The sequence below is a fragment of the Dufourea novaeangliae genome, unplaced genomic scaffold, assembly GCF_001272555.1.
Source record: "Dufourea novaeangliae isolate 0120121106 unplaced genomic scaffold, ASM127255v1 scaffold115, whole genome shotgun sequence".
Taxonomy (NCBI): Eukaryota; Metazoa; Arthropoda; class Insecta; order Hymenoptera; family Halictidae; genus Dufourea; species Dufourea novaeangliae.
This window is the reverse complement of record NW_015373998.1, coordinates 204,926-226,475: the sequence shown is the minus strand read 5'-3', so window position 1 is coordinate 226,475 and position 21,550 is coordinate 204,926. Positions and strand designations below refer to the sequence as shown.

Sequence of the window (21,550 nt, the reverse complement as noted above, 5' to 3'; positions counted from 1 at the left end):
TCAGTACGTGAAACTATTATTTCTGAAAATATAACATTTGTACCAAGTTATTTGGTGTATAAACGACAGATAACAAAAACAACCCCGGATTTTTCGTTGTCTGGGGTCACGTAAAAATACAATGTTTGGCAACGAAGTAATAAAAGGTATTGTTCGATTCTGCAAAGCTTTCCGTTATAAATTCAGTGTTTTAAAATGTTGACTGATTACGAAAATATAAAAACCATACTTTCCACTCGATGGTAACTATCGCTCAGTTCATCCTTGAAGTTAAAACTCTCCATGAGACTGGTTCAATTACATACCATGAAGAAACTCCATCTCATAGGAACCACGAAACTCAGAACGAATGATTCAGAACTTATTCAATCTTCCGAATTTATCCACAGATCAGCGTATACGAGACATTAATCCTTAACGCCTCTACAGCCTTTAGGTATTCCTCGTCCTAGCGAAGTTCTCAACTCCTTAAATTCTTGATTTTCCTGGTCCAAATCTGTTCTGTAATTTCTCCAAAAGTTTCTCTAAATTTCTCTACCTTTCAGTGAAATATAAATAAGCTTATACACCAACAGCTGAGCATTGTGTCCTTCAACATTGTCGTAACCCCTCAACTAAACAAAGGACAACAGTAGGATTTAACACCCCGCAAAGATCAGTAAAGAAAAGAGACCAAAAAATCCATTCCATTGAATAGTTTTAATTTCCGTATTTCCCAGGGACCACTTTGCATATTATTTCGTCTCCAGCGCAATCGACGACGGGAATCCCTTATCTCTTACAGAAAAGAGACAATTCCACGTAAAAGGATCCAACCCCGAAAAAGAAACGGCCGGTCGCTTGTATCCCAGCGGCACAATACGCATTATCACGCCCGACACCTATAAGAATTGTGTCGTAACGACGTGTTCTTCGAGGGTGGTATCAAAATTAAATCCTGTGGAAGCCTTTAACGATCGGTGGTGCCTGGACGGGAATTCACACTCTGTTGCGCTCCCGTTTCGCCGCGAGAAGTACGACGACGATTATCAAAATGGTGGGGGACGGGCTGTGCTGGGGTGGATAGCTTCTTCCGTGTATTTGAAAAGATAAAAGGGAACGATCGTTCTTCCCCGTTAACGGGACCAAGTAAATTTCTCGCTTTGCAGCGGAGATGTAACTATCAGGAACGAACCGAAGACGGAGGGGGGATCGATCGTACCCGTCGTAGACGACAGATCCACGGCCATCTTCGGGGATGATCCAGTTTGTCCTTCTCTAGCCCACCCACTTTAACCCCCTCGTTCTGGTCTCTCCGTCGACAATGGCCCCCGATCGGTTGAATTTCGAAGCAATAGCTCGCGGACGCAATCGTCTATATGGTCTGCGGGTACCGAGCGTATTCAATGAAATTCGATTATCCCGCACGATCTTATCGCCCGAGGGCAGGTGCAAGATCGTGGCATGAACCTAGGGTACATCCAATTTCCGGGGAAGAATTACCTATCTCCCCCTCCCCCATCCTGGATCTAAGACACCGGGAAACGTAGTCGCAACCGCGACTTAACTCGTCCGTCGTCGCGACGTTCTGGGTTCTCTCAACCCTTTCCTTTTGAATGATTGTGCTTCATTCTTTTATTAGGTTTTGTTCCCTACTCTCCTGCGGTCCCTCATTTGTTATGCCTTTCTGGTTCGATTAGGATCTTCCTTTAAGGTGGTTGTTGTTTGGAAGAATTTTGTTTTCGATCCGTTCAGAATGAAGTATTAGATGGAGGGATCTATAAAGTAATTCTTTAATTCTTTTCCTTTCAACGTTCGTTCCTCGTTCTTTTATCAGGTTTTGTTCTTTACTATATCACGGTCATTCATTTGCTTTGATGTTGTTTCAGAATTTCTATTTCGATTAGTTCCGAATGAAGTATTACATGTATCGATAAGGTAATCCTTCAACCCTTTTCCTTTCAACATTCGTTTTTCCTTCTTTTCTCAGGTTCTGTGTTTTATTTTCTCGCGGACCCTCACATGTTGCGTTTTTCGGGTTCGATTTGGATCTTTCTTCGAGGTGGATGTTGCTTGGATGAATTTTTACGTATATTAAATGTACCAATAAAGTGGTCCACTACTTGTTTTAATTATGAGGCGATATACACTGTTCAAAACACTTAGGTGATCGGTACTATGTATATACATATACATAAGTGGTCTTGTTGCGCCAGCCAAGTGAAAGAAACGAAAGAAAAGCTGTTGTACATATAGGTTTGATGAATTAAGTTTCGTATTCTGAGGCCTCGATACGAATGATTATGTTGTCAAACATTTTAACCATCTTGCAATTTGACTGGCAATAAATACATATTTCTATCTGTCTAGATAATGCAGCAATCTTTTAAAAAATTCGATATCAGAATAAGAAAACCCATCAATAAAAACGATCCAAATCCCCTAATGCTCCGAACTGTCACGGCTCCATCAATCTCCGCGTTCGGATTCTAATCTCACCCAAAAAGTTTCACGCAAGAGGGCACAGCTTCCCTTCGACTTTCATTCATTTCATATTCTCTCTCCTATACGTTTCCTATTCCGCCCCCGCGCCAATTCCTTCCTCGTTATTCCTCCCTGGCCCTTGTTCTCGATACGGTGACGCTAAACTCGGACCAGCGAGAAGATACAAGAGTCAGTCCAGAAATTATGGAAATATGTAAAAAAAACATTCGTCAGTTGGTAAAATCTTATGTTATAAAAAATAAATACATGGACCGAAATGTAATACGCAATGCAACTGAGTACAAAAAATACAATACTATCCTCATTACGTTAAAGTATTAAGTAAAATTGTATTAGAATTAAGCTATTTAATATTTACATTCTACTTAACTAATAATTCTGCAACATCAATTGAAAGGTAATCAATTAAATTACGTACAGATGCCTGATGGGCAGTGTTATGGGCGAAAGTCAGGGGACCTGGCCCCCCCTAGAAAAAAATTCTACTTACACCAATGGTATTCACCTGATTCGTCTTTTGTTAAATTTTTTGTTATTTTCTTGAGTAAAAGAAGTCATGAAAGGAACGCATATGTTTCAGTCAGCTTCTAAAATTCAAAGTAACGCGGGCACTAGAACAGACACCCGGAAGTGAGTACCAGAAAGGTTACGATCAATGGATCCGATGCTGGTATGCGTATGTATAACCTCAAAAGGAATACGTTGAACACGATGATCTCACATCAATTTGATCCTCAAAATAAAATTCGTAAATGTATTATTCCTGAAAGTTTATTGTCACACCTTGTAATATAACGGGAGTATACTAAAAACGACACCAGAATGTGAGGATCAGAAATGTCACGATCAATGGATTCAACGGTGCAATACGTACATATGTATGTACACTGACGTGCAAACTCGGCTTCTATTAGGGTAAAAAGTGGCGTAGAGGAAGGGCCTCCTACCACTTGATAAGTTTATTTCAAGTACTGAAATAAATGTTAAACCGATGCTAATTTGGCATAAATATCAGCTCCCTTACGCTGCTTTTTCTCCTGGGGGAAACCGAGTTTGCTCATAAGTAGACTGCGGATTTTATGCATTTGCAGCCCACAGGGATCTGTGAAATACAGTAAAAAATAAAACTTTCATCGGATCCAATGATTTTTCTATTTTAATCTGAACCTAATAAGATACTTAAGGGGGAAAATAAATTTCTACATTTGCTCCAATATTTGTAAATTACTTTAGAAAATGTTATTTTGCATAAAAATTCGCAGTCTACTCATAAGTGTAAAGTCTCGAAGGAAAGTAGAGCCTCCCCTATCCGAACTAATCGGAGAACATACGTGAGTGTTCGGCTAAAGGAATTTTCAGAGAATAGACTTTTCCGACACTAAGTTTCAATTATTTAACTAAAGATAAAAAAAATTGACAGTTTAACCCTGCTGTTCTCCTCGGGTCTGTACTATATCCTGTTTTCGAATATTTGTTTTTAGTATCCAACGTACCTAAATTGTACCTTTACTTTTCGTGCATTTCCCATTTCTTAAGAACAAATCATTTTAAAGTTTGAAGCAATTTTATTCGAAGGGATACAAACGTGACGAATAAGTAAGGAGAATAGCAAGGTTAAATATTTATGAATTCCATACCGTTTTGCTTACTAAACCGAATAAATTTTTTAACACAAGCAACCACGTAGTTTGACCGTAAAGAGTGTATATCGTATGCAAGCATTAGGTTGTATTTTCATACGTAAATATTAATATGTTTGTATAGTAGAACGTTCGAATACCAGAGTGTTCGTATACAAGAAGCCCTACTGTATTTCGAACGTTATACTCTCACATCTGCATAATCTACGAAATGCCCTTTTTATACGAATTATTCTCGAAACTTTATTGTCACATCCAGTATCACTTCCAAGTGAAATTTTATTATCTTTCTCTCGTTTCGACGCGCCTCACGAGTCTCTTTTCGGCTCGCCTCAGCTCCCTGCCGCGGCGATTCGCGGCGTTATTTAAGCCGCAATTTTACTTTTACCTCCTTTCTTTCCATCCTTTTACCACCTCTACCTCCCCTCATTCACTCTTTCTCATCCGCCGACCCTCCGGTTTCCGGCGTTCCGCGGGCGCACGGTTTCTTTTCTAATACGGACACGCCGCACCGGTGGAGGAGCGGCCTTCCTTTCAACACGTCGAAATTATGCAAAGAAGGAGACGATGGCTATCCAGACCTGTACGCTTCGCTGTTGCTTTTCCCCCTTCTGCCGCGACGGTTCCGTTGCACGTTCGGTCGGGGCCCCGGGACGTTTTTAAGGGGTCATTCCGGTGTGCGTGATGTGAAAATGAAGGATTATGTATTTCGGAATTTATAAAAAAGAAAGTATACAATGTATAAAACTGTTGTTGCTTATTATTATACATTTTAGGAGCAAGACAATATTTCCGTAATGGTAAAATAAGTTGTTTATTAGTGTGTTTCTTCGAAGGTCTGTATGCAGCCTCAAACATAGTTGCCTTACTGGCGCAGGTGATTTCAGCTTGTAGACTCATTTGAAATAGGAATTTCAAACGGATTCTTAATTTGTATGCGAATGGCTGTCGATAGTATTGGAATCAATTTTGTTTTATCCAGTTCAACATATTTTTTACACTGGAAGATAGTTAAAAAAAAGGTTGGATTTATATATTGTTATATAAATGCCCGCCTGTTTGTTAATTTTGCATATAAATAATTTATGTTGATACCGGCGATAAAGTAACTACATACGTTTCAAGGTGTATACAGACCTTAGGAAAAACACACTATACACCATTTATTTTACCATTACAAAATTTTTGTTGTTGTTCAAACGTACAATAATAAACAATACGAAGTTTTATACCATTTCATTGTGTATTTTCTTTATAATAAGTTCCTAAATAATTCTTCATTTTTATAGCGTTCATGACAGAAGAGTAATGCCACGTGTTTATTTGAGAGTAATTGTTTAGAGTAACTCGCTCATTTATGTCCAGTTGAGAGTAAAATGTTACTAATTTTACTCTAGAGAGTAGAAACATCAGCTTCAGAAGACTGTTACGTCTACAGAAATGACACAATTTTCTAATTAACAAGTTAAGAAAGATCTGTCTATGTAAATCGTATTGTATTCTCGCTTGAAAAATAACAAAATTGTCCATGTACTAAATATAACAAATCCGTGGCGAAGTTGTGCAAAATACAATCAATCAAAATGACTGAATGTTTGCGCCAACGGAACATTCCCGTATTGTGAAACTATAAAATGCAAAGTGAACGTCATAAGCTTCAAGGTTTTTTGTTGTGCATAAATGTGCACGATTTTTTGCGAATATAAAGTGATTGACTGATAAAAAAAAATTGAATGCCCCATGAAAGAGTAAGCGTTAATCCGTTTTTACGGGGAAATAAACGCAGAAGAATCCAATAAATGGATTTCAATAGACTCGTACGGAAACCTGTACCTTTAGAATGAAAAAAAACACAACAAAAACGACAGAGTTCGATCCCTGAAATTTCACCGTTTTCATATCGAAGAGAATTTTTATTAGGTTTGAATCAATTTCCTTAATATTGTAAGAGTATTGTTCCAAACACTCATCTGGAGTATTAAAACTAGAGGTACTGTGAACCTGTCAAAATGATCGCATTCCGATTTGTTATTTTACAATTATTACTGAAATTATTAAGGTGGGTATTCACGTCGCTCTGTAATTTATTATATATTTAACTTTACACTATATTATGCTATCCTGTAGTATACATATATGTATATAAATATAGTATGTATTATATACATATAGCATACAAATACTATATGTATACATATATTGATGTATTATAAATTTAATTCAGTATACATTCAACTTAGGTAGTTCTACTTAGTATTATGCAGGTACCTTATATTCGAAAACTGTAGTGTCTATTAACTAACAAAGGAACTTCGATAACCAGAAAGTTTTAATTTTGCAACAATTCCGCAGGTATGTAGGGGATCACTATAATAATGTTATACATCTATTATACTTTTCAAGATATACAGAAAAATAGTAAAATACACGTTAACCTTTAAGAGGTTGCTCCATCCTGAAGAACCGAATATCAACAAAAACGAAAAATTACCCGATGCTTCTATCAAGGTCCTTTATGAACCTACAGAGTTTTAAAAATAGTCGGAATTTTCGGGGTATCGTATTTCCCGTATAAGAAATGTTTCACAGCAGTGTCCAACATATTCGGTAGATAAATTTTAAACCGTGACTATTCCGAGTAACGTCGACATCGAAACTGGGTTACGGAATTCACGCAGGTAGAATTCAGTATTATTGTTGAACGTTCCGCGTGCATTGTATATCGCGTGATCCAACACAATTCGTAACGTCGTAAAGTTGAGCCGGTCGACGAGACAAATACGATAAAGTTATTTAAATATTTTGAAATTCGCCGATTCCAAGAGAAATTCTAGTTACCAGAACATTGTAGAAATTATTTATTTTATTAGAATTATAAATGTTAAAAAACAAACTATAATTATGTCTATGGTATGTATAACACCACACATTACCTCGGAAAAGAACACACTTTTTGTTAATTATGTATGAATATATATTTTTTGCTTTACAATACTACTTATAATATGCGACGTATTTGGGTTATATAAATCTCTAGGTATTCTTTTTTAACCAGTCATCATGGTATATCCAATATTTCTATGTTTCCTAGTCTTTATAACTTTTTCATTTCGGTTTCATTACGGGACACTTTAATAATTTGCTTACCTGTTTACGAAAAAAAAGGGATAAAACATTGGAAAAGAAAACAGAGATCTGTCCAAGGTACAATACGATTTTTAGGCCCAAGGTACAACAGTCTACAAAAATTAGAAAAACAACTTCGTATCATTTATAGATTAAGGATGAACCCCTTCTTTCTGCAGCAATCTATGGCTAAGTAAGTAACGAAACTATATTAAAATAACTGGCTGCAACTTTATGAACAGAAACAAAGTTATTTACAAAAGTTTAGACGAAACAAGAATTACTTTTGATGTAAAAAAGTCTTCAAATCGTTGCAACTCCTGGACTAGCGACGCAATCACTTGCGAACTAACTTTTGTAGCCCTTCTGGCAGATTATGTATAAACTAGTATTGCCAATTTTGCACAAAAAAAATCAACGAACATTTAAAATTGCATATAGGACCGTGATACAACCATATCCGAGGTACAACAAGTTCCCCTACTCTTTTTCTTCTTCCATAGACATCGTGATTAGCGCGTGATATTAAGCAATTAGAGCGGTATTTGCGAGCAGTGATAAATCACAATGAAAGCTCGGACGTGAGAGAATTTCGTAAAATAAGTTAGCAGCAATGTGCGAATCAGCAGAATCCGTCGGGACCAAAGGAGATAATCTTCGGAAGGTAGATAGATTCCTGGGCGAAAGTACCCAACGGAAACGATAATAGGGCATACTCACAGTGCACGTGCAGCATCATCCGTTTGCTGACTGATGGTGGTACTCCGTTACTTGCGATGCATAGGTAGACGCCCATCTCGCTCCTGGTTACTTTCGATAGAGTCAGCGTTTCCCCCTCGGCCGAGTTTACTGCAATACAGAGAATCGATCGAAAGAATATCAAAATCTATTAGACCGTGAACGATTAATTGATTATCGAGAGGCGTGCCGTGAAATCGTTTCGTTATAGTCTCGTGTTATTGGCAATTGAAGAATGAAACTTGGAATTTCTAGTCGACCCTTTTGGAGGGTATTTTCATTTTAAAAATTATTTTCGAAACATCTTTTGAATGTAAAACGATGGTAATTGCAGGACTTGGGAATTGTACAGGTATTGTGAAATCATATTGATTGTTTGTGAAGTTGATATAATTTTTCGTAATGGATCGAAAGAAACGTGTCTCTATCGATTCTGTTACATCAATTACATGTTGAAACGTGGGCTTCAATTTGTATCGATTTTAGTATAAATTTTTAGGGAGATATTTTGGAAGTATTATTCTTTAGGAGATTGTAATGAAACATTTGCCTAGGGTTTGAATTTAGAATTACTGGGTAGAACATTAAGTATGTCTTTATCTTTTAGAAATCTGGTAATTTGAAAATTTTGTAAGTATTTAAGACAATTGAAAGCATTCATATGCACCACAGAAGAACAGTGAAGATGTATAAAAAGATGTTTAAGAAATATAGTATAATTCGTAAGGTTCATTAAATTTTCTATGGCAACAAATATTGGTTCATTGACATTCGAATAGAAATATTCGAAGCCTTCTTAGCTTTAATTAGTAAGGAAATTTGCGTAAATTATATCTACAGCAAATTCATGGGTATGAGAAATGCACATTTTCGATTTTCTTTAAGTAACGAATCAAATCAATAAACTTGCCGATAATGAAGGAACTCTAAATTATATAGTACCTGATTTAAATTTCACTGACAGCTCCTATTAGATTACAGACGGAAAACTGACAGTAAATAATATACAACTGTCCGTTTAATTGGTATAAATGCCGATATCATGTTAGACAAAGTAGGACTGTATTCGAGATTCACTGACTGATTCAATGTCATCGCGTCGAGTTCTGATAAAGGGTTTTCGTCTGCAGCTGTACGATCGTGAAATACACTTCCGCCACGAACTATTTCATCATTCGTTACATTCACACTTGAGAATGAAGTAATAAGGCTAATCGAGATTAAAATACAATATAACCGATCGATTAATATCTTCATCAAATCGCTACACTTGTTTTTATTGTAATTATATCATAATACATTCCTTTATATTCTTGAAATAATGTGACAATATGTTCAGCGATAGATTTATTATTTTCCACTGTTATTATCGTAAAAGAAGTTTTCAATACACCTGACTCCCTTCATTTGTATCTAAAATGATATTTATACTTCCACAGTATTCTTCTTTCGAAACTGTTCAAATTCTGCTTTAAATATTTTTCGACACGAGCAACCGTGTTATTCTCACCACTGGGGGAATACCCCGTTCCGACCAATTCAAACAGAAGCTAAGTAGAGGCTCGTCTTCGGGTAAAAAAATAAATTTATGAGGTGCTGAAAATCTTTCCACCTTGTCATTAATGCTCCTAAACGGACTCTAGTACGTCGCACTCATCGAACCATTACGGTATTGCTTTTCCAACTGTCAAATCTTCAACGTTCACACAGTATTTTTCATCGTCTAGTGATCTTACGTCATTGTTCATTTTGATGTTACTTATTCGTTTTTCAATTTACTTTACACCATTCCTTCAGTCCTTGCCCTTCGATTTTTCATAATTTATTGAACTTCTCATTTTTTTCTTCTTGCTATTCCCATCGATAGGACTAATCGAGAGGAATGAAGGTTCGTAAAACGAGCGTCGAGTTGCTTTTTCATTTCGTAGCGGGTGGAGCTGCCGTCTACTTGAGTCAGTATTGTTGTGTATTTGCGTGACACGATGTAACACGAGACGTAGCTTTGGTCTGGAAAGGCTTTCGAAATACGAGGCGGCGAGACTAGCTGTTCCCGCGGCCGCGAGAACGAAAACTTTCCCGCGGATTGAATGGATCGGTGGGATTGTCATGCGCGGTGGTCGATTTTACTCGAGCGGCTCCTCGTGAAACGCGAGAACGGAACGGTAATCAGTTTAGAATTATCCGCGGCCGGTCGCCGGCCCCTGGTTGTGAACGAAAATTGTTTAGAGGTTCCGGGAATGGGACGTGGATAACAATCAAAGTGCTGGAATCGAACACCATAATAGCACTATTTACTAATATTTATAAAACTATTTGTTTATGAGCGTCAATTAAATTTGTACTTTGGGGAATTAGAAAATATAATAGTTTGTTTATTGTCCGAATATTTATTTTTCAATACGTTTACTAAGTCAAGTGATTTGGTTTTTCATATTTCATAAGAGACATTTGTGAGTGTTTTGTTTGGTCAATTCAGAATGTATTCTATAATGTATTATCACTTTTAGTGCTGGCTGAAATTGCATGTCCCTTCCCAGGAGCGGTTTACTTTTTTTTTATCGGAAATAGGTTTGTTGTATGGAATAATGTTCGTTTTTACATGATTGTTTACTGTTTTTCTTTTCGTCATAAGGCATATGGTACGTGCAAATAAAAACTGAACCGGTGCGTTAGCAGCATTATTGAAATAATTGACTGAACGCAACGTATGCGTCGCCAGTACGAAAACGTTAAGAACTCGTTGATTATTTGCGACACACGTATGGTATTTGTGTGTAGAAAATGTGTTGAAGGGGAAATAGGTGTTATGGTTTTTTTGGAATAATAATTTTAGAAAATAGGAAACTTGGGGTAGTACAATCGGACAGAAGGTCAGTCTGTAAACAAAAATAAGTAAAAAATGTAGAATAGAATTTTTTCGTATAATGCTTCTTTTTCCAAATAATCGAAATGTCTGTCCAGTACATTCTGTTTCTACTTATTATGACCACAAATAGAAGATAAACGAAATTCGCCAAAATAAAGAATTTTCGAGAAATGTTAGAAAAACCAATTTTTACTGCAAACTGGTCAAAATATGCAATGAACTGTTTCTTATAAGTAATTAATTTCGTCAGACTAACAAAGTATTATTTGTTTAACTAAAAAAAAGTATGAAAGTAAATTTAAAAGTATACCTTCACATTAGTACTACCAATGGTGAACGCTATCTATTTCGATCAGTCGATAAACAATGACAAACTTCTGAAAATTTATAAACATGTACAAATTAACTAATTTCTGCATTTTCGTATCGTAATAAAAATTGCAAAAGATCCCAGAAAATGTAATGTTATAACATTTTTGTTTGGTAGTTCTAATGTTAAATATTCTGTTCTTCGAAAAACAAAAAATATTTCACTGGTCCCTTTTACCAAGTAACATTAGAATAGGTACGGTCGACTGAAAAACTTTCGCTTTGTGTCACCGTAGAGTAAAAGTCTTCCGAATACTTCCTTAACTAGGCAGGACATTTCATAATTATAAAGCCGGGCACTTACTTTTCGTTTTTCCGCCGGAATGACCAGCCCGGGAAATGATGTCAGCGCCATCTTCCCGTTTCCAAGCGATCTCAGGTTCTGGATAACCGCGAGCCTTGCAGATCAACTTCGCGGATCCGCCCTCGGGTACCATTAGATCGTTCGACGTCTCTTCGGATATTATGTCCGGCGGTATCACCACCTCCAGAAACGCGCTCTGCAATGTCATTCATCGATAGAATATAAAGAAAAAGTAACCAGACCAATCAGTTGTTACGATACACAAGGTGTCCCATAACTGGCAGTACAAACGGAAAGGTGACGATTGTTCATGGAAAAAAAACAAGTAAAAAATCCGCAATGAAATCTTTTCGAAGTTTGTCTCGTTTTCGAGATTATTGAATTTGAATTTGAACTTAGCACATTTACATTTATTTTCAATTTTACTGATCTCTAATTCCATTTCTTCCAATTTTCCTAGACTCCAATTTCATTTCTTCAAATTTTACTAATCTTTCATTGGATTTCTTCCAATTTTACTAATCTGCAATTTCATCTCGTCAGATTTTACTAATCTATAATACAATTTCATTTCATACAGTTACATTTTGATGCCAATTTGACTTTTATTCCATAGAATTTTCCATTTTTAATCCAGTATTGTGATAAACGAAAAATGTCCTGTAGTATGACATTCAGATAATGGAATGGGAAATAGTAGTATAGATTCGACAGAGAAAAGGCTCTTTTACAGGTGGTATGATTGCAGTGGCAGGATCCGCTTAAGTAAACCGGGTTTCAACTATTTTCTCTTTGACAGACACATGTAATAGTTTTGCGAAGCTCAGAAAAGTAGATTGAAAATCGCTATACGCCGCTGTGTAAATGAATCCAGCTGCCATACTCAATTCATCACTCATTCACTATTTGCGAAAGAACTGTTTCCACATAAATTTTAAGTTATGTTATTCTAAAACAAATTACTAAAACAACATACTAAAACAAATCATAGATTTCATCTCTTTTTTGCATTTAAGATAACGAGTTCAATTCAAATCAGCTTGAGATCAGAGCAATGGAAATATCTGTTTCACCCCAAACTCTTCTAGAATTTATAAAATGTCAACTTTTCCTTGGTCAGCTTAAATTGAAAGAATTATTCAACCGTGGGACACCCTGTATTTATTGTAACAAATGTATTTCAATTACAAAATCATTCAATTGCGCCCATCTCTGCCTTGAACCATGTTATAATAGCAAAACCAATTTTCGATCGAACAGCTAGCAGTAGAATTCTGTAAATTGATCACGTTTCATGGTTCACCTTGTATATCGAAGAATATCCTCGAGATTCGATCAAAAGTGCTCCTGATCGTCAAGTCAAAACGATCAGACGATGATCGAGTTAATTTTAACGATCCCGAAGGCAGCGGGTCTGTCGCGTTCACTGAGGGATGCAAATTCCAATGAAATTTTTTGAGCATAACCCCAAGCTCGCCGAGGGGTCGTAGTGGAAACAACTACTTCCCCAGTCGAGGGGAACGGATTTCACTTTAAGATGAATGCCCCTCCCGTGGAAGAGCATCGCGCACAATAAAAATCTGACCCGGATCTACGGTAAAAACATCTCTACTTTCCCGTCGAGGCTCACTGCGGTGTTCCCTCCCCTTTACCTCCCTCTTTTCTTTCGTTCTTACCCCTCCCTTGTTTTCTTTCTTTATTGCTCGGTCGGTATACCAAAGGGGGAGAGATAGTCTGTCTTTCACGTACCTGGCTCTTCATTGGATCCGTGTTGACCTGACACATATAAATTCCTCGATCTTCACGGCGTGCACCGCGGATGCTCAGCGTCCACGTGTTGTAGTCGCTGTGCGTCACTGACAAACGGGCGTTGTTCGTGATCACGTGCTCGTGAATCGCCAGGATCGCCTTGGTGTCCGCTTTGATCCACGCCACCTGGCCTCACAAACCCATTTCTTAAAATACTGGAACCATCGTGTGTGTTTGCCGCACGACGCCTTGCGAACGGCGGCTTAAAATTCTTATCGGTAGCAGTGTGCACAGGCTCCCGTTTTTTTTTTCAATGCCTTAATCGTAATCTTAATTGTAATCTTTACACTAAATCTACCGAATTAGAACGGCAAAACCGGTCATTTGATTGGTTCTGATAGGGTGGTTAGTGTTAACATCGATTCTTAACCTTCATCAGGACAGAGTGAAGAAGAGGCTTTAGAGGTTCTGGTATAGTTGAACTGAATAATTCTAAAGTATTTTACTTATTTTAATTCATTTTGTTTATTTAGTAAAATAGTAACATTACATTTTTTATTATTGATTATGTATATTATTATATATACATACAACATGAATTTCTAGTCTTATATGTAGAAAGACTATAAATATAGACTTCTGCATGCTACAAATCTGGCACAAGTTTACTTTCTGTTTTTCTCCAGTAGAGAGCTGTTGATAAACATTTGTTGTAGATGTTTGAATGTTGTGCTAACATTTTAATAAGCTCTCCTGTAAAATTTACTTTTTAAACTTACGGCAGTATTGCAGCCGGTGTGCCATGAATTATTATATTCTTCATTATGAAATAATAAAAGACCTTCAGAGGTTTTTCTATCCGGATGAAGGTTAATTAGTAGACTCATTGACGCGCGGTCCGGAACTGGCTAAGGGGATGGAAAAATGCTTGAGTTCGAAATTTTGTTTCCATAAAGGATTGAAGGCTTTTCTTTTTGCATTTGATGTCGATACCGTGTATGAGATTCAGAGTTTCATGGGAGTTTTGAAGAAAGGTTGCAAATAATGTATTTTATCCAGTTGAAAGAGTGGAGAAGTATTAAGATACGAAGAAATATTAAATTAACGAATTTTTAAATGGCTATTGAACGATTTGATAACGGACTCAAGCATTTTTTTGTATTTGGATAAATGTCGAAATTTCGCAAATTTTTATTCCACTATCGAATCCTAGTTTTATTGAAAATTTTCTATAAATTTCTGATTTTTCCCTAACTTCATTAAACATATTTGTATAACATTATCACGCAAAGTAATTCCATTAATTAATATTTGTTATACTTCTGGAACTGTATTTGAATTTTTAAATTAATTTCCGAGTAGTTTACGTACTTTACGACGTTCTCAAAAGTACGTTATGCTGTACCTTATTATAAACTGTCAGTTAACGTTGAATTGTTAATATTAATTTTATTATGCGAGTAAATAATCAATAACCATCTCAACCATCATTCTACTCATGAAATTGTTTGTCGTATAATTGTTTAACAATTTCGAAGGATATTTGTGTACATAAGTACATAAATTGTTCATCCTGACTGATATACATTACATAATAAACCAAACCTGAATCAAGAAAGTGTGACAGACACCATGATCAAACACCTTGTATCTCAGAAAGTATCATCATACTGTGTTAATCGTTGTAGACTGTTCTTTATTACGATTTTCATCTGTGGAACTTTCATAAACACATTTGTTTACGCCTTTCAATATTTGTACGCTTTTCTTTCATTTGTTAATCCTGATGAATAAAAATCAAATTAACTCTTTAACACCCAGACACTCAAATCGTCATTTCAAAATTATGAGACTGATACACATATTATGTTGTATTTTATTATTTTTAAATCTTGTCATTTTTTCTTTCTTTTTATTTATTTCTGGAGCGAATACTTGAATTTCTCAACTCGAAACATAAATGTTTACTTTACATTAGTGACGTTACAGGGTTAAGGAAACATATACATATACTTATCGCTTGACAGATATGCAATCTATCGCTGTAAAATTACATTTAGCGAGGGGCTAATTCAGTACGGAATGATTTCTCATATTTAAAAAAAGTTAACTTCCAACCTGACAAAGTCCTATCCTCTTAAAATACCATATAAAAAAATCGCCATAGAAGTTCAACAAAAATTACGGCAAATGCCTCGTTCAACTATTTAAAATCGGGGGAAAAAAAAAAGGATCATATCCCATAGAAAAAAGTCCCGTTTTCCATCGAACATTCGTTACGCCCACGCGCAAACGGTATTAGAGCGCGTACTCTTCAAACTTTCCCGGAAAAGCCTGCCGGTTAAAGCTTCCGGCCCTTATTTCGCCTAGATATTATTGGCATGAAATTGAACCGGCGGCATGTCGAATATTTGACCTCGGCGTCGCCTTTGAAAGGCTATCTATCAACCAACAAAAGAGGTCTGCGGTTCTTATCGATAACTCGAAAGCGGAGTGTACAGGCAGCGAAAGGGGGGTGGGTTTCGAGAGGGTATGAGGGAGAAATAGAGAGAGAGAGAGAGAGATACGAACCGGGTAGATAGAACCGGGAGTGGCATGGGCGGGCTTTGAGTGTTTGGTACTGACGGCCCTGTGAGTGCCTCCACTTATAATACATTATACGAGGATAGTAAACCCCCCTTTCCGCTTACACCGTCCTTTTCCTTCTCCATCCCTTTTGCCACCCACGTCTCGAGAGCCGCCAAAAACCGAGGCTCCCTTCGAGAACTGAAAAAGTCTCCCGGACGACAGATGCTCGCGAGTCTGAAACATTTATGCCACTTTCCCACCTTTCGCGCGCTCTCTCTTTCTTTCTCCCTCTTTTCCCCCCACTTTCCAGCGATTTTACGCGACGAGGAGCGAACTCTTTACCGGCTGGTTCGCGTCGAATGATGATTAATGATGCGTGACCTTGTCACTGAAGTTTTAGGGTACGAAGAGAAAGTGTTGGTGCTCCGTTGACACGAACGCTTAGGAATTATTTTTCTTAACTGAAATTTTTCGGTATATTGAGTGTATTGTGGTGTTTAGCAGCTTTGAGGTGCAGAAAGTGGTGTACGATGTTTGATCGTAATAATTGGGTACCCTGGTACCAAATTGCGCTTCAAAATTATTTATGCTCTTGTTGAAATATCGTAAGGTTCCCAATACTTTGGGTAATTTTACATTGATTTGTGTAAATCAGTGTAAAACGAAGCGGATTGGCTGTATGTTTGATTGACGTATGCAGGAATGCTTGGGGTACCGAGGTATTTGATGGAACAATTTAGAAAGTTTTGTTTATTGACATTAGGATTGAAAGGATTCTGTAATAGATACTTATGTTCTAGTGGGACAGTATAGTGATACTTTCTGATAATAGTGGTGTTTGATTTACTTTTCTGTTTGTATTTTCTTTCGTATTTTACTGTATTGACTGGTCCTGATGTTTCTTGCAGTGTTGAAAATTATATATCAATTTTTAGATAGTAATCAGATTTAATTTCATGTTTGGAATTCTTGATAGTTGATTTTTAAATTCCATATCCAGTATCTTGATCATTTTATATTTCAACCTATTACTTTGTTCATTATATTTACATTTATGTAATATAATTGTAAATATGTTCTTTTTCCGTGTCTTTTTGTTAAATTCTGGTGAAAGTTAATCAGTACTCGTTACCCATATTGTGTTTGTATTTAATTATTACTTAACTATTTCTTAATGTATTTTTCTCAACGTCGATAAATAATTTAATTTATTATTTATAATAGAGTATAATTGTAACTCTGTATACTTATTGCAAAACTCCTGTACAGTGTCTCAAATTATAGTATGCTTGTAACACAACATTTAAAATCCTTTATAGTGTCTCTGAACTGTTGGTAAGAACTTTATTACTGAATAGATTTTAATTAAGAAAAAAATCAAAGAATTTTATAGTAAAGGTGGGTCGGTAAGCTTATCGTTTTTCACATATGTAATTTTTTCAGTAGTACTGACCACTACGAGACATTCTGACGAAATCATGTGCCTACTCATCCTGAGTATTATTTAAATTGGCATGATCGCCTTAATAAGATTATTTCTTTTTTCTATTTCATCTTTGTTTATATTTTCCATTTTTCTTTTCTTCCTCAATTTTTGTACAAAAACTTCATATAACAAAGTCGAATTAATCGATCAACTAATTGCTCATACTCGTATAACAATCAACTTGGAAATTAGATAATTAATATCCTGAAACGAATCATGTTATCGACTTATGTACAATACGTTTAAGACCGTTTTGTTTATGTTATTACCACCTGTTACTCGATTAAGTTTCCACCCATAGTTCAGAAACACATCAACGCATCACTAGATATCGCTTACGTTATCCACATATAATCCTTATTCGAAACAACACATGCTATTCAAGAATCCCCCGAGAAACTGCTGAACTATAATACCCGTAGATACCCATAGTATCTCCCCGATTCACGAAAAGGAAAATCTCCTTCCATCCCCCTCCAAACACCGTCAACGATTTCGAGTGGGTCGGGAAATATTCATAGACTCGAAAGTCACGAAAACGATCTTTACTTTACCCCCCGTCGCAAGGCAAAACCCTTTTCTCGTTCGAAAACATCGGGTATCGCCTGTGCCTCAAGATCCTCGAGCAAGAAGGAGGGGGGGGGGGATCGTCGCCGATATAATCCCGAGAAGGTCTCGCGCGCACGTCTCCCCGCAAGAGCTCGCAAATTTGCAGCACAATGAGAGCTACGACTTAAAGGGCTGGGGCTCTATGGAAAACGAGTTTATCTTAAGCGAAAGACGCCCCTTCGCCTAATGCAGTTTCCCTTACGTATTTTCAACTTACGATCCCGGCCCCGTTCTTCTGGCTTCCAGCGGTAAAGGGGGATGGTAGTGGGGGTGCGCAAAGAAAAAAGGAAACAGGACCAAGGAAACAGAAGAACGAGGGAGAAAAATAGCCGCCACGGAGCTGCGTGTAGATAAGAGGAAGGTCGACGAAGCCGTAGAAAGATGGCGATAGACCGAACTCGAGAAAGATGAAGAAGAGGGAAATAGATGGGGGTACAGGAGGAAGGGTGGCAGCGCGGAACCCTAGTCAGATATAATATCCACACTACGTGCACCTATCTCTGACGGTCTCCATTCTCGGCCCTCTTTCATATGCAAAACCATCGTCGGCGTTCTATTGTGGCGCATTGTGGGATCAGAAGCCTCGGTCCAGTCTACCACACCTCGTTTATTTCCCACCATCTTCTCGCTCGTCCTTCCCCTCCCTCGTACACCTTCTTTCTTGCACCCCCTTCACCTCATTCCTCCTGTTTCGTTCACCTCTGACAGCCACTTGTACGTTTTCCATTCCGAGGATTTTTATTTTCTTCGTTTTCCGTTTTCGGCTGTGAGGAGCGTCTGATCCTTTAGAAAGCATTCGGATAAGTGGATAAGTAGTTATTATGCGTTTCTGAGACGATGCTCGGCGGAAGGGCAAAACAGGGGCCAGATGGACAAAGTCCGTTGTTCTGAAGAAGTCCAGCGAAGGGTATGCTAGTCTGATTGGTTATAACTAGACTGCGGATTATATGCATTTATAGCGTATACCATGAGAATACTATGCGAAAGACAGAGTTCCTCAATAAATATACAAAACAGAATTAACGAGAAATAAAGCGTGAAGAACATACGCTCACGAATCGGTATATCACGTGTACCAGTAAGTAATTTACTATACGTAGTTGCAATACATTTTAGATTGACACTTCTGTGCAATCAAAATGACGGAGGTTGACGGGAACAAAATGGGGTAGGTATATGAATTCTTTCGAAACGAATACAATATTTTTGCCCGAAGCTGAGGTTCTGTCTAACTTCTGTTTAGCTTCTGTTTTGATGGGTTCCAGGGGGGACCCCCTCAGTCATAGAGATAACGCAGTTGCTCGTGTTGCATTCATCGAAGAATCACTGTATCTCACTATCACCATCCACAATTGTGTTGGAGAAGGTGGCCTTATGGGAATATAACCAATTGAACCCTTAGTCTTTTCCTTTACAATCTACTGATCAACACGTAATAAAAAGTTAATTAGTCCACTGCCAATTGGTCTCGTTCCCTTCTGCAGCAACTTTTGTCTCCCAAATGCTGCCACTGGTCTTCTTCTACATATCTAATGCTGCTTTTTGGTTGCTTCAAGGGTTTTCCTTCGGTTTCTTCTTCGTTTGGTCTTGTAACCTCCGCTTTCCCCCCGTTCTTGTTAACGCGGCTTTATGGTGAAGGTTCCAGGTGCTCGCCTCGCACGCCATTATTCCGTGGGTGCTTTTGTTTGTCGCTTTTTGCAGCACGGAATGGACGACTTTGAACGTTAGAATTTATTATTCGTGGAATTATTGCCAACCGGTACAGTGAAACGCACTCAACCGCGCGCTGTGCGTGTACACATGCGGGCTGATTGACTAATCCTGCTGGCATAACACGCGCGGCACAACTAGTTCGGCTGTTGCGTTACACGGGAGAATTAATTTTTTCTGTGATTGTTGTTCGATCGTTCGGGATGTACATGTTCGAAGGTTGTCGAGTGTTGTAGCTGATATTATAAGTTTTGTTTATTTTTTCCTCCTTTTTTTTTATTAAATGCTCTATTTTTGCAATTTGTTTAAGAACGAACTTGGTAAATTATTTTGACGACTTGATGAATTATTTTAACGATTTGATCGTTAACATGTCGATACCGTCGTTTTGGAAAGTAAGTTTATGCTCCCTCTGAACTGCTGACCTTAGGAACAATGGTGGTCGTCGTATTGTTATGGGATCAGGACATGAATTGAACTCTCCATGTCAATGAACTATAATGTAGTAGATTGAAATAAATAATTTCGTATAATAATTCGATTTTTTTGTATTTAAAAGGATTACGTAAACATTTTGGCAAGGACCTGGTGCATTTCTATTTGAAAATTTGCATAAAATCGATGATGAATCATCTGGATAATCTTCTTTGTGAGATACTTTCTGTTCTTCACTGTAAAAGTTGCATGATCGTTTCTTGTTTCCATAAATAGTGTTCTATTTTTTTGGTATCACGGATTTATTATGTATTATATTTTCCATGATAATTTTCCGTACAAATTACATCGCTGCGTGCGGCGGGAAGATATGAATTCTGAACTGTTTACGCTGATACATGCACGTTCCTCCGGGTAAAGGCTTAATTTAATCTTCCCCTTCCGACTTTTCGACGTAATTTGTGTCACGAACTAAACGGCCTGAAATTTCACCGTGTATAACATGAATCTTTGCCGTTGACGTGCCTCATTTTTCAAGGTTTGATTAACTGTTTAGAGTTCCCCGCCGGGCCTGTAATTTAGTGACTTTCCGCCGCAGTTATGGGCCGACTTTTAATGTAAATAGCCGTTTAAATCATGGTTTTATATTGAATCTGTTTCATTATTTGTGAACGGTAGAAAACGTGCACACGATAATGCGTTTCATTCAATTTTCACGTAGGCACAGAAATTTCTGACTTCATATTTCACGTCGAATCGTAAATTCTTCTGATTTTCTACTTAAAAATTTCTTTCATTCCTTAACTGATCATACAAAATGTTTCATAATTCTACGGATCATCTTCTCCATCTAATTTATACCGAAATTACATTACTTAATTTAAATATAAAATGCCTTAGATCACGTCTTTATTTCGATCGACGATGCAACACTTTAGTTTCAGTAATAAATATTACTGACGTCATGTTTGAAATCTGATCACATTTATCTAATTTTCATTTTTTATAAAGTTTATTTTATTCTGAAAACATGTTTTTGCCATTAATAAATTACATTATTTAATTATAACATGTTACTAGTTACTATTATTATAATCACATAAGCTTCTTCTCCTGAAAAATAGTAATTAATTTTTCTTTTTAACGTATGGGAAACATACAAAGAATTGAATAACAAGGCCTACAATCCCTTTGAAGCCCGTGCACAAATGGAGCAATGGATATGCTAATAATAGACGGTAAACAATGGGGCCAAGGGCTTTCACTGTATTACAGTGAATTCAGAATTCTATCTTGGGATTCCGCAGTAATGCCTATGACGAGCTACCACCTGAATGGATCTTAAACAACTTCGCTCTCGTTGAATACGCTTTATGCATTTTGATGAGCCAAGTGCATTGGATTGTTTCAATTCAGTTACTGACGATTACACTGTTACCTTTTGTACTGACTTCACATGTATGAAA

General features: G+C 37.1%; 1 protein-coding gene across 1 annotated transcript in view; it reads right to left on the bottom strand.

Moving 5' to 3' along the window:
• LOC107188070 (lachesin-like) overlaps positions 1–21,550 on the bottom strand; it is a 133,475-nt gene that overhangs the window by 25,063 nt on the left and 86,862 nt on the right. Inside the window, exons 3-5 of the mRNA XM_015576314.1 lie at positions 13,277–13,462; positions 11,528–11,723; positions 7,971–8,099 (exon numbers count right to left, since the gene is read on the bottom strand). Coding sequence (XP_015431800.1) covers positions 7,971–8,099; positions 11,528–11,723; positions 13,277–13,462 — 511 coding nt within the window. The remainder of the gene's footprint in view (positions 1–7,970; positions 8,100–11,527; positions 11,724–13,276; positions 13,463–21,550) is intronic.